The sequence below is a fragment of the Notothenia coriiceps genome, unplaced genomic scaffold, assembly GCF_000735185.1.
Source record: "Notothenia coriiceps isolate Sejong01 unplaced genomic scaffold, NC01 NC01_scaffold00004102, whole genome shotgun sequence".
In the NCBI taxonomy this organism is placed as follows: Eukaryota; Metazoa; Chordata; class Actinopteri; order Perciformes; family Nototheniidae; genus Notothenia; species Notothenia coriiceps.
In genome coordinates, this window is record NW_011336803.1 from 277,597 (window position 1) to 290,902 (window position 13,306).

The 13,306-nt window shown below is 40.9% G+C and overlaps 1 protein-coding gene across 3 annotated transcripts in view; it reads right to left on the reverse strand.

Annotated features, from left to right (window-relative positions):
• LOC104942032 (helicase ARIP4-like) overlaps positions 1 to 13,306 on the reverse strand; it is a 55,149-nt gene that overhangs the window by 37,192 nt on the left and 4,651 nt on the right. The window contains exon 1 of one of the 3 annotated variants that reach the window (XM_010767221.1): positions 5,673 to 5,754. The exons of 1 other annotated variant lie outside the window; for it this stretch is intronic. In XM_010767221.1, the coding sequence (XP_010765523.1) occupies positions 5,673 to 5,724 (52 nt within the window). In that variant the 5' untranslated portion in view covers positions 5,725 to 5,754. Of the gene's footprint in view, positions 1 to 4,092; positions 4,327 to 5,672; positions 5,755 to 13,306 lie in introns of those variants that run through there. One more of the 3 variants, XM_010767222.1, reaches the window with a different exon arrangement.

Consider the following 13,306-nt stretch of genomic DNA (forward strand, 5'->3'; position numbering starts at 1 on the left):
CAGGTGAGGGGGGAGGAGACAACCCAGGGCCCCAGGTGCACACAATCATCAGCCACAGACATTCAACATATTATTTGCACCCTGATTCATCTCAACCGCTGTCATCCTTATCCCAGCATCCAGATGACATCTCAATAAATACGGCTTAATCAGTTAAAAGAACACTACTTCAATAATTAGTATAAATTATGTGCAAATACACAATGTGAACTGTACTGTGCAATCACGCTAATAAAGTGCAATATCACCCGAACCAAAGCCGTCAGTCCATAGTGACGAAGCACACACACACACACACACACACACACACACACACACACACACACACACACACACACACACGGACACACATACACACACACACACACACACACACACACACACACACACACACACACACACCTGAATGAGTTATTAAGGCTGCTTTATTAGAGCGAGGCAGGTGAGTTATGAAACCCTCCCACTGAGTGTGTGTGTCAGAGAAATAGAGAGATTAGACAAGCATTTAAAAAATAAAGAGACAGACAAAGACTGTGATGGACGAAGAGCAGCAGGAGGTTGGACGCTCTGTTTGTGGGCCAACGTGTCAATGCTGCTGAGGAGGACGAGGAAGAGGAGGACACACATACACATGGCTGCAGGCTACCAGCCATTACCATTGTGCTGGTCATATTATAACCGGTTACATAAACGCTTGTTGGCAGCATTTTGGACCCTGTGTGTACTTTCAACCTCTCAGAAAAATAAAGTGTATAATCCAATATGATCTATTAGCCTGACAGACAGTATTTTACTCTAGAATTATAAAAGCTTATAAATATTTACACAAATTGTAGTTTAAATTTCATTTTGAATGTTGCTAAAAAACCTCTGTGAAAATGTTAATCGATATGGTGGGCTTGGCTTTCTAGATGGCTAGGTTAAGCAAAGTGCAGCCATACAAATATATTAAATAATAGCTTAGTGGTTTTATTTTACTGGTATTGAAATCAAAGTTCAGTTTCGGACATTAAGCAGCGATATGAAGCGACCCCCAGTTTTAAGACTGGCATTGTACACTGTCGCTTTTTTTTTTTCTTTTAATGTAAAGTATGAACAGCATGTTCCTGACTATTTAAGTGAGGAATGTCAGAAAGATAAGGAGGGATTTGTTTTGGGACTGAGAGTAGGGGACTTTGTTTAATCATGACGTATGTTATACAAGCAGCAAACTCTTTTCAGGAGTGCGTAGGTTGTTTGTATCGCTAACAAGTGCGGTAAAAGAGAGAATGTGTGTTTGACGTATGAAGTCAGCAGGATGTAATAGCTGTAAATGCAGCATATGTGCAAAATGTGTTGATGAATAAATGCTAAGCCAGGAAAGTAGCAAAAACAACGGCTCAGAGGATCCTACTTAAGGTGGAGTACGCTTTAAGGTGTTTAGTAGCTCCTTGGGCACAGCTATTCGGAAAAAAGGCTAAATTAAAAAGGATTTTATTTTGTTTTAAAAATGACTGGTTGTAATTAAAGGTTTTGCTGCCATGTATAATAATGTGACTGGCATCAGCTTGGCACAGGCTCTACCCTCATGACATTCATCTGATCATAAGACTGCTGTAATGTAACAAGATACTCTGCAGACATTTAATGTGTGGGAGAGAGACAAAGGGGGCTGTTTAAGGTAAGACAGAAATGTCCTCATGAGCAAGAACAAAAAGGAGTACAGACACAACAGAGTTAGAGATGAAATCTAAAGAGCCCCAGGAGTGAGAAAGAAAAAAAAAGAGAGTCCGAGAATGGAGGGGCATCATCGTGCAGCGGCAAGGTAAAAAGAAAAATGGACATCGCCCAACAAAGAGAACTAAAAAAAAAAGGAGAACATTTACATTAAAAGAGAACAAAAAAGGCAGCAAAAAAACGTTTGGATAAAGGCGACATTGGGGAAGTGGTAATAAGAGCCATGTGGCCGGACTGGTGAAGCCTAGATCCTCTGAGCCGCGGAGTTATAAAAGCAGCCAGAATACACGTGTTCCCGGCGTTTAGCCCGACCCGCCGCTGCTCTGAGAATGGACAGGTTGTTCCTGTGCATCGTGCTGAGGCAAATTACAACCCAAAAGAGCATGCGGGGGGAAATAAACAAAGAATTCATTATAGTGACCGTAAAAGGTGTTGCTGCTGTAAAACATTCATTTTCAATTATTTTCACAATAAGCAGTGTGTGACTGATGGACAGACTGTACTCACAGGATGAAAACACAACCACACAATGTTTTGAGGGAGAACAGCGTGTTCTTTTAGGCTTTATCACTACTCGCCATGACACGGTTGAGGCGATGACAAGGCATCTAGTGTGTCTTTTCACAACGAGCCACACACCCGGAACAAAGCCCAGGAAATTAGGAGCATGTAGGCATCAGTTATTCCTTCATAAAAGGCTCCTCTAAATACATGCCAACACAGTGAGAGGCATCTGAACACAGTGCACCCCGAGGAAAACCAGAACAAAAGATTCATAGAATAAAAAGTATAAATCGTGATCTGATTTTGTCATCTATAGTCCAGATTTTTAGTCTTTCATTATTCTGGGTCTTTCCCTCAAACAGTATTAACATATGGCTTCAATTTATTGGGCCAACAACACTGTTGGACATTAAGGTCAATGCAACAGGTAAAGGACCGGTAAGGTAAGAGTTTTTTAGGGTCAGATTTCAGTCACCTTATTCCACCTGATCATATGTTTAACCATCTGGGGGAGACATTGGATGGTCAATTTACAACTGACATTTCCACTTACTCGAGTACCCTAACATTTTGCCACGTGTATAAAAAGGGTTTTAATTATTGTACAATATGTCTCAAGTAGAATTGAACACACTTGAATTAAAGCTAAAGGTCACCTGAATGAATGGACTTTAACTTTGAATCCAATGCGCTGAGACATTATAAGAACTCAATGTCCTATATCTACAGACTGCATTTTACTGTAACAATTATTTGCTTATCAGCTGGCTAATCTATAATTTCTCTGAACTTTCGGGCTGTTAATGATGTATCTAAAGGTTTATCTGATGATAAAAGGGACAAGTTAAAAACCAATAAACATGTAAAGAAAGGATTTATTGACCTATATCGATCCGTCATGAACTTTAACAGAGTAGATTCATGTCACAAATCACTCAATCTCGCATTAAAATATTATGGAAAAAGTTGGTATAATATAATACTACAATCTAATTACTAATACTGATATCTCTCTTTTGATAAAAGGTTTTTGTATTGCCTTTGCTATGTGAATACATTAAGAAATAAAGCATTTCACATCCAAAAAGAAATCCCCTCTTTGAATAGATATATCTTTCCAGATAAACTGCCACTACAGCATTCTGACTCCCTCCTCACGCGTTTACTTGTCTCACCCATGGTCTGATAAACGATATGTTTTCCTGCCTACACATGCTCACACTTCCAGCATGGCCCAATGCTGATCGGATCCACCAATCACGCACCGGCATTGGTTTAGGTAACCGTAGTAACAGCCAATGGGAGGAGCGGGCCGGAAACAACAAGATGAGAGAGAGAGAGACAGCCGGGCACGCGGGGGACATACCGGCTTAAAGATGGAGGGAGGGCCGACAGAAAAAAGGGAGAAAATCAAAGAGGGAGGAAGGATGGAGGAAGAAGCGGAGAGAAATATGAAGGGATGGAAGTTCAGAGAGTAAAAACAGCAAGGTCGACGTAGCATGCAAACTTAAGTAGGTATGGATCCACTGTTACACAACAATGTTAACTTACGTCAATCAACTACTGCTGCACATTCCAGACACTTCTAAGATGGTTTTTAATATCAAAGCCCCCCTTCATGTCCTCTTTAACACATTAATGAACTCTCCGCATGCCACTCATTAGATATAAAGTACAGTGAGTATTTATTCAGCTTTCTAGGAAGCATTTCTTCCTGTAACTCAAAGCATCGCCCCATCTCAAACCTGTCCTACTTAAAAACAATTCCCAAATCTCTTATTTCTCGCCAACTTTTTTACCCCTTTCCTAGAGGTCAGGGATTCATCCCAACGCCGACCTTTTCTCTGGGGTCATGATGGTGATTCCACTCACCTGCAAAAGACTCCGTTTCATCCAGGAGCAGCATGGTTATCAAGTTAAGAAGAGCCGGGTCTTCTCTGCTTTCCTTCTTCCTCTCAATCTACCTGTCAAACTCTCAATACTGCCTCCTGTTCTAGGCAGTAAAAGAGGTGTTTTTCTCCTGCTCTCAGCCTTGTTTTACACCCTGCTGGCCTTCAATATATATCTCCTCAGTGACTGACTGACTGACTGGCTGGCTATGTTTCGGGTGCTTTGTGTGCTCCTCTTTGCTCAAAAGCAGTGTGAGTATGAGGTAGAGGCATGCAGAAGAGATGGCAGCTGAAAAACTTGCATAACCCTTCATGCTGGAGCCGGGGCCCGCTGAGGGGGGACTGGTACGGACGATCATCCCCCATTCTCCCTCCCCTTTTAGGCAAAAGCCACTCCTCCATAACACGCTCAGGAATACAGAGCATGTACGGAAGCAGCCGCCCACACACGCATGTCTGTTAGTTAACAAATGATTGATTATAGGAAGAGGCTCAGATTTAAACTCCTCAATGACATTTGAAAATGGGTTGGTTACTTAAAATGAAAATTATTTTAAAAAATTGACACACAATTACAATTTGAAAGTATTGATATGAGATTGATGCTGGTTGCATTTCACACAAATCCATGGATGAAGAATTTGATTGTTTTAATTATATGTCAAACTATTACCTCCTCTCCCACATGGTTGTCTGTATACAATAGAGGCAACGCACAGCTGACCTGAAAGACAACTGCGCACTGCGTGTGTGTGTGTGTGTGTGTATAGCAGAAAGAAGGGCACAGCGGAGGAATGTGGTACCAAAAATGTGTGTCAAGGTCCTCTAAACAATCCTCGATGGTAGAAGTGTGATGTTAATTTACCCTGGATTCAGTCTTGAATATAATTTGTCAAACAATGGCAAGTATTGAAAAATACTCACTAACTGTTACCTCCGCATGTTACTTAACGTAAAAAATAGTACAACAAATATGTACAATAAAGTACAACAACAGCTTCCATACTCATCTACTGTTGCATAAGGAGTATTTTAGTATCACCAACACTCGTTTTTTTGTCTCGAAAATAAATGCTGCAGAAGAACACGGACACTACACATCATTCATCTGATTTCTAGTTAATGAATCAAATATGTTAAAATGTTCCAAATAACTAAAGGACTTATGTTACAAAATGTTACAGAAAACTCTTCACCCTGGATTACATGTTGCATTGCGCCAACAATATAAACTACTTTTATTATAGCAAAAAATGACTCGTAATGAAATTAAAAAAGATCAAACTAAATCCATTGCTTCATCCAATTTCTGCGTGAAAAGATGACAATGTAACTTAAAAATGTTTCATCCACTTAACAAGCATTATGAAACCTCTGAGTTCTGCCCGGGCCACAGGCTTGGCACTGCCACACATATAGGTCAGTGTGCCTGCATACAGCCCTGACAGAAAGGCCTACAGCAGAGGAGATATTGGGACTAAAAGAGATAAGTAAGTAGAAGTTTGAAAGACTAAACAGAAAACAACTTACACACTGAACAAGTAAAAGATTTAAGCTGCTCACCCATGTCATGTGGTTTGGAGTTGTCTTTTGTCATAGCTGATGATACATCCATGCCTCCTCTACACTTTCACTCTTAGAAACTCCAGCTGTTCCTCCTTCCTGCCCCTAACACACTCCAAAGGGAGTGTTTCAGAGTGTGTGTTCTCAACATCTAGCGCTAGACTTGTTTCCCAGCTTTACCGGCGCTCCAACGAGGACAGAAGGCCAGTGGGACAATTACAAAACAATGAGTCTTAAAAGTTGCCCCAGCCTGTCGTTTGTAGGAAACCCCCCTTATTGTGCCGGCTTTTCCTGTCTACTTCCTCCTCCTCCCTCTCTTTCTTCCCTCCCCCCTATGACAGACTGACACAGGAGTGAGTGTGATGTCACCAAGCCACGCCCCCTCCAGAGAGGCTGCCTTAGGTAACAAGGGTAACTGGTTCAACCAGGAAGTGGTGGACAGACACAGGACAGACTGAGGGTAAACAGAGTTTACTGTCACATCTGGTCCTGTTGACTTGTGGTCATTTCACTGTAATCATGTGAATATCAGGACTTTTTTTATATTAACTGAAATACAATTATATTAAACTGATATATTAAAGGAAATTGAAGTTAAACGTTTTGGAACGAGGAGGAATACACAAAAGAGATCACGATTTCAACCTGCCAAAATCAGCTATTATCAAAATATGAAGATGCACAGAAAAACTTGAGGCACTCATATCAATTATATTCAATTTTAAATACATTGGGAGGGGAGGATAAGAAAGACGGGGGAATAAGGATAAATAAAGTCATATGATACTACTTTATAGTCCCAGCATACACAATTCAAAGACTGTTGTTTGGCTTCACATGATGGTATTACACATCGTAAATGGTAATAAACACATCATAAACACTGAAATTGCAGTAGACGGTTCATTTCAGCAACATTTACAATCCTCCTCCAATGTGTGCATCGCCGTTATGATTTCCTTTTAGACTTTAACAAGTCCGACATTCCATTCGATGAGTATATGCATTTATTCCATTTATTTATTCACGACCGGCCCAGTCTCTCAGCTCCGGTGTGTCCCTCTTTTCCGGTGATCCAAACGGTGTGTGTCTCTTCCTTACGGAGTTTTTTGACTTGATGTAATGGCATCAAGGGTTTCCTCTTGCCACTATAGAGCGGGGTTGACGACACGCAATCCAAAACAATAAGCAGCCGAAGGTTTTCAGTCAAAAAGATGTAATTTATTAACAAAAAAGTATTGACTTAAATAGTCTCAAAATAACAAATCTTTAAACAATATTTCGGCGGTATGCTTTCCTATATAAACTAAACTATACTTTGTTTGCAGTCCAATTTGCAACACTAATTTCTGTCGGCAATTTGCGTTCAAAAAACTGTTCCGCTCCCCGTCTCATCAGGTCTCCGAGTACCCCGGCTGTCCTCAATTACCTCACTTAAATACACACCGGAAGGTACACGGAAACAGATCATATTTACGATATAAAATCTAAACAATCACTTCATCAAAACATATTCACCATGGCAATATAAATCATTTTCCATCATTAAATCATTTATCAAATTATTAATCGAAATAATAACTTTATGGCTCTAACAATAATAATGCGGAAACCATCAATGCTGAAGTTGGGAGAGGAAATGGGGAGAATAATAAATCCCAGAAAATTATATACATGATAGGTGAGATGAAGATGCATAAAAGAGGGGAAATAAATGGTAAACTATAGTAAAACTTAACCAATGAAATGATGAAGTCACGATACAAAAAAAACAGGAACTAAGAAATGAGTGATAACAAGGGGGATCACTAATTTCAGAACAATCCTGTGAACCTGAAGACCCCTTTAAACCCTCGTTGGTGACACACACAAACCTGAAGACCCCTTTAAACCCTCGTTGGTGACACACACACACACACACACACACACACACAGGTGATAGCCCAGTCTCACATGGCTACATACAGTAACCTACATTGCTGTGGAGCTCGGGGGAGGGGTAAGCGGAATGAGAAATACTGAGGTGGGGGAGGAGATAAGAGGAGGCGGTGACAGCAGCAATGTGGAGCGGAGGACTGAGTGGCAAATCATACACAGACACACACACACACACACACAAACATTCACCTTTGCCCTACCACAACAGTTCTGGTATCCAGCCACGCCTCCTCCTGTGTGAAAGGAAGGCTCACATTTCAATTTTTACATAACCTACTTTGTGACCAATAAAAAGGGGATAGCATTTTGGTTCACAATATATTGTACTTTTGTGCTATGCTTGAGAAGAGTTCAGGCCCTTAACTTAACTTATGGGACAAAAAGCACTTGTGACACTGACTAGAGCAGGAGATTACCGGTAAGTCAATATTTTACGTTGTCTGACAAAGCCCTAACCGCTAATCACAGAGAAACCACTATTGATACTCAGGTGTCAGTGTTTTAGAAACCCACTTCCATTAAAGGGGCCCTACTATGCTTTTTGGAGTTTTCCCTTTCCTGTAGCGTGTTATATAGGTTTTTGTGCATGTAAATGGTCTGCAAAAGCTAAACGTCCCGACGTTCCCGCCAGAGGGAGTTTCTCTCCCACACAACCCGGACTCCCTGAATCACCTCCATTGGACTCCTTTGTTTACTTCTGTAATCTGGTGACATCAATAAGTAACCCTTGCGCATCTATTGGCTAGCGCTGCAACACAATGTCCACGATAGGCTTAGGGTGCGGGACATCTCTAAGCAGTTGTACCAATCACAACAGAGCCGATCAGCTAACTAATTAGAGCAGACTCGGCTCTGGTCTCACACAGAGGGTGAAAAGAGGTGCTGAAGCACAGGCAGTATGAGAAGAATAAAGATCTTTTGAACATTAAAGCATGGAGACATGTCACAGTCGAGGCACACAATACAAACATTAACATGAAAATTAGCATAATAGGGCCCCTTTAAAATGAATGCAATGGGTTTGTTCCTTGGCCTATGCTACAAACTTCCAAAACGTTTAATTACTATCTGTAATCCTGCTGACTAAACACTTCCTTGGCCAAAGTAATAAAGACGTATCACTAACTGAGTTTTCACCTGAAGCTTCATCATCGAGTGTATCCTGCAGTGTGCAGATTCAAAGGCTTAAACACCAACAATTAGATCCTTACCCTGTAATGCAGCATCAGACCATAACACCTCTGTGTACTTGCAGCTGATAATAAACACATCACATATGCTGCTGCTGCTGCTGCTGCTTTTGAAATGAAGGGACACATGCTGCCAGCAGAGCAACATGGCATCCGACTGTGGCACCTGACAGGGCATCGGTCAGGTGTGAAGGTGTGCACAGGTATATTGTACTCCATCGCTTCTATTTCTATTGTTTAGTTATGAAACAGTTATGGTATTCATTTGTATATACTCAGTATAACACAAATCACATTTTTGTTTTAAGATACAGGAAATATAATCCATCAACATAGTTTTAGTCAACACCGGACCTCTGGTTTACATTTACTGCTGACTTTAATGGTTAAGTAAACAAAATATATTTAGTAGATCTCATGCAGATTTAAAATAAGCAAGGACATTTTGTTTATGTTGTCTTGTGCTAATCAGAGGTTCAGATGACCCTGCGCATTTTCCATACCTAAAAAGTGACCATAATGTTTTGGCTATATTTTGGGATACCCATACCACCCACCACATACAGCCATGTTATAAAATATAATTTTGAGAGATTTTAGATACATGCCTATTATTGAGGCATGTATAATAAGAGTTTTTTTTTTATACTAAACTGCTACAAAAGCCTGAGATTTGTTGAGAATGATGACATTGCAGCGTAAATAAATGCATATGAAATCGAAATGATTTTAGACTAATATTTAGGGGTTTAGGTTTGTAAAGGTGATATCTGATGAAACTCGCACCCACTCAGATATTCTCCACTCCTGAACGTCGTTAAAAAGGGCCCACCACTATCTGATTATATTAAACTCCTGTCAATCACATTAGTGGGACTCCACATGAGTGATGTGAAAATTATGAGAATAGATAATGAGAGTCTGCAGGATGGAAACCTGTTTCTCTGGAGTAGCTCAGTTTGTAGAGAGGTGGTTTAAGTGGTGAGTTACTCAATTATTACATGAAGTTGTTATTAGATATTATTTACTGATGCTTTCGTCCAAAGAGACACACAAACACTCACAATGATCAGGCAGTCTGGGTTGTCAGTATGTAGACCAGCTGGTGCTTCACCACCTACACTTCACTCTGTGCAGCCTTTAATCAGGTTGCACACATTCATGCTTCTCTGATCCAATCACATCCATTTCAGAACTCATTTTCAGGTAAACTTTTAGGAACAGGCCCAGGGAAACATATAGATCTTCATTACCGACATGACATCCAAGAGAGACAATCTGAAGAGAGGTAACACCAAACTTAACACCATTTAAAAATGCAGTGTTGGAGTTTGTGTCTCTTCTTTGTTCACAGAAAGGTGTTATTTCTATTAAGCTGACATAAAGCAACATATTTAAAGATCTGTATGAAATCTAAGTACAACACATACTCAAGGTTTGGTCTCCACCTCCAAGGAAGACTTTCTGTGCCTTTAGCTGTCAAATGCTTCACTGGCTGAAAGTTTCCTTCCCTGTGACACATCTTTTTGTATTGCTAAACATTGTTAAGACAATGATGCTCCTCTGCTTCGTTCTTAAGATGTTTGTTCCGCACTACCTTTGTTCATATAAGGTTGGACGTAGAAGGTAGTATGCTAACAATCAACTCTTTCAAAAAGGCACTACCTGGGGTTGGCAAGGCGATGCATCTTGCCGCGGAGGTGTCAGTAACATTCGTGGGAGGAAACATGTTTACCTGTTTTTCTTCCCAGAGAGTGAGAGTGTACTCTGCGTACCCACGCCTACACACAGGCGGGGGAGCAACAGGCTAATTAACAGACTATTACTCTCCCGCTCTCTGGAGGCAGCGAGTGTGTGTGGGTCTTATGAAAGATGTGACTAAACCTCATGGCCGCCTCATCTGAGCTCAATAACATGCAGCACACACACACCTCAATCTGTTCACACACAAACACATACACTTGACCCAGAACAGACATCCAGATACAGGTCTGTGCTTCAGAAATAGCTAAAAACGAAGGTTCTTTATTGACTTTACATTTCAGTGAAGTGGTACATGTCCATAGAATTATTTCTGAATGAGGGAAGCATGATGGCAGAGGGGAAACTGTAAAACCTAAACAACACAGATCCAACAGTTGGCAGATGGCTCTAATAAGAAAACTGCCTTTTATACAATCTTCATTCAAATGACTTCTATAAATATTAACTTAGCAACATGTTATTTCATACATGCGTGTTATGTGATGCAAGTGGTCACCATGACAACCTAAAACTTGTTTTCAGAGAAAACCCAACACACGCAAGCAAACAAAATATTGACCTGACCTTCAGCCACAAAAAGACACAACCAAAAACATATAAAGCACAGCTCCATGTGCGTCAGATAATTTCAAAAAATGTTTCCAGGTGCAGAGTGTTCACGACCACCAGGGTGAAATCTTTTAAGAAATGTAAGAGTTAATCGCGTTTGGAATAACTATGGCAACAATGTGACAGAATCTCATGCACATATTGTAATCTGTAATAATCATACAATATAAATGTGTTCACAACTGTTTTTCTTCAGTGCTGCGAGTGTTATTCTTGTGCTCATAAACACATTTTAACTGGCTATGTTCTCATATTCTACTATTTTCTGCTCTATAAAATCACATCTCTTTCCTATTTTCTCTCTATGGAATGGAAAAAAGACATTTGAGTTTTCAAAGTGGAGGTAAAACACAAAAGGACAGAGAGCAGAGGAAGAGATGATAATATAGCTTAAATCAGCTGGAAAGCCCTATAAAGTTCCGTACAGGCAAACATTTAAAATAATATTGACATACGTGAAGAATTTTAAATGTTTGCCTGTACGGAACTTTATAGGGCTTTCCAGCTGATTTAAGCTATATTATCATCTCTTCCTCTGCTCTNACTACACACACTCTCTCTCTCTCTCTCTCTCTCTCTCTCTCTCTCTCTCTCTCTCTCTCTCTCTCTCCCGGTCTGTACATGTTGTCCTAATCACAGCAGCAGTAGCCTGTTTGATGCTACAGTATATGTGGGTAATGCTGGCTGTGTTATTTAGGCTCTGTGTGCGAGAGACAGAAATGATGTAACATTAATCATCTGACAAAAAGGACTTCCGGTCCTCCTGCTTTCTTGCTTAATGTTCAGGCTTATAAAACATTTGTATCAAAACAAGTTGTGCCACTCTTTGTGCAACTGACCCAGAGGTGACAGGTGACTGTAGGAGTGGGGTTGTGAGGTTGCTGGTTTGATTCCCTTAGTGTGGAAAAGTCCTGGTAAGAGGGAACAAATGATGGTGGTGCAAGTTTACCCTGTCGATGTTTATCAGAATTGACAAATACGTACAATACACATAGTATTTTACTTATATGTATACTTACTTACTCTAAAATGTCTCCAACATCCAAAATCTGTTGTTGAGCACAGGAGATAAACAGTTAATGCAGTTTTTTAAATTAAGTTTCGGTTTGGCAGCTACATTAAAACACCCTCAAAAATAAGTTTACATGTTTATCTTCCTCCATTTGCAAATCTATTTTTGCTCTGTTGACATCGTCAGCCCCCCGCCGTCTCATTGTCCTATGGTTTCCATGACAACTGTCACCAGGAAGCTGACCCCAGCCGAGTTGTGACCGTTTCCTTTTCGAGGATCGACATCCCCCATTTGTGTTGTTCACTCGTTTTTTTCTTCTGATCAGATCAATGGCCTACCTCCATTCCTCTACATTTAACACATTATTTTCTTTCTTTTTCTAAATACTCTTGTGACGAAGGTAACTTCGTCACTGTGGACTGATGGCTTCGGGCCTTGTAACTCAGCACTTTAGTGAACAGTTTTGCACTTTATTAGCGTGATTGCACAGTACCGTTTGGCATGGCCTATTTGCACATTTTATACTGATTATTGAGATAGTATTTATTAAAGGATTGAACCGTGTTGATTGAAATATCGTCTGGCAGGTGCTGGTCGGGTCCTCGGCTCCGCCTGACAAGATAGGGGAGTTAGCGAGAGCGCCGAAAGTGCTTATGCTAGAATGACAGCGGTTAAGAAGAATCCGGGTGCAGATAATTATGTGGGGGTGTGGACATCATAGCGTTGGGTGGCATTAATTGTTCAAGTGACTGCATTTGGTTGGGTTTGTATGTGTCTATTTCTGTTCGGTTGTATGTTTGTGTTTGAGAGGTGTTCCCCCTCCCGTAATGTGTGTTGCTGGATTGTGTGCACCTGGTCGCCCGGTGTTGTCTCCCTCCCCCCTCACCTGTGTCTAATTGCTGATTAGTGTGGGTGGGTATTTAGGCTCTGTCTCCCTGTCTGTTAGGGGCAGGGAGTGTGTGTGAGATCCATGGTGGCTGCAGGCTGGGCTCACAGCAGCAGCAGCAGCAGCAGCAGCACAGGAGCAGCAGGATTGAGGCCTAACTCCCCTGTGTCGCTTGGCAGTCTCAGTAACGTTCTCGTCCTTCTTGCGTTTGGTCGTGGGCCGCTACACGGTCAGT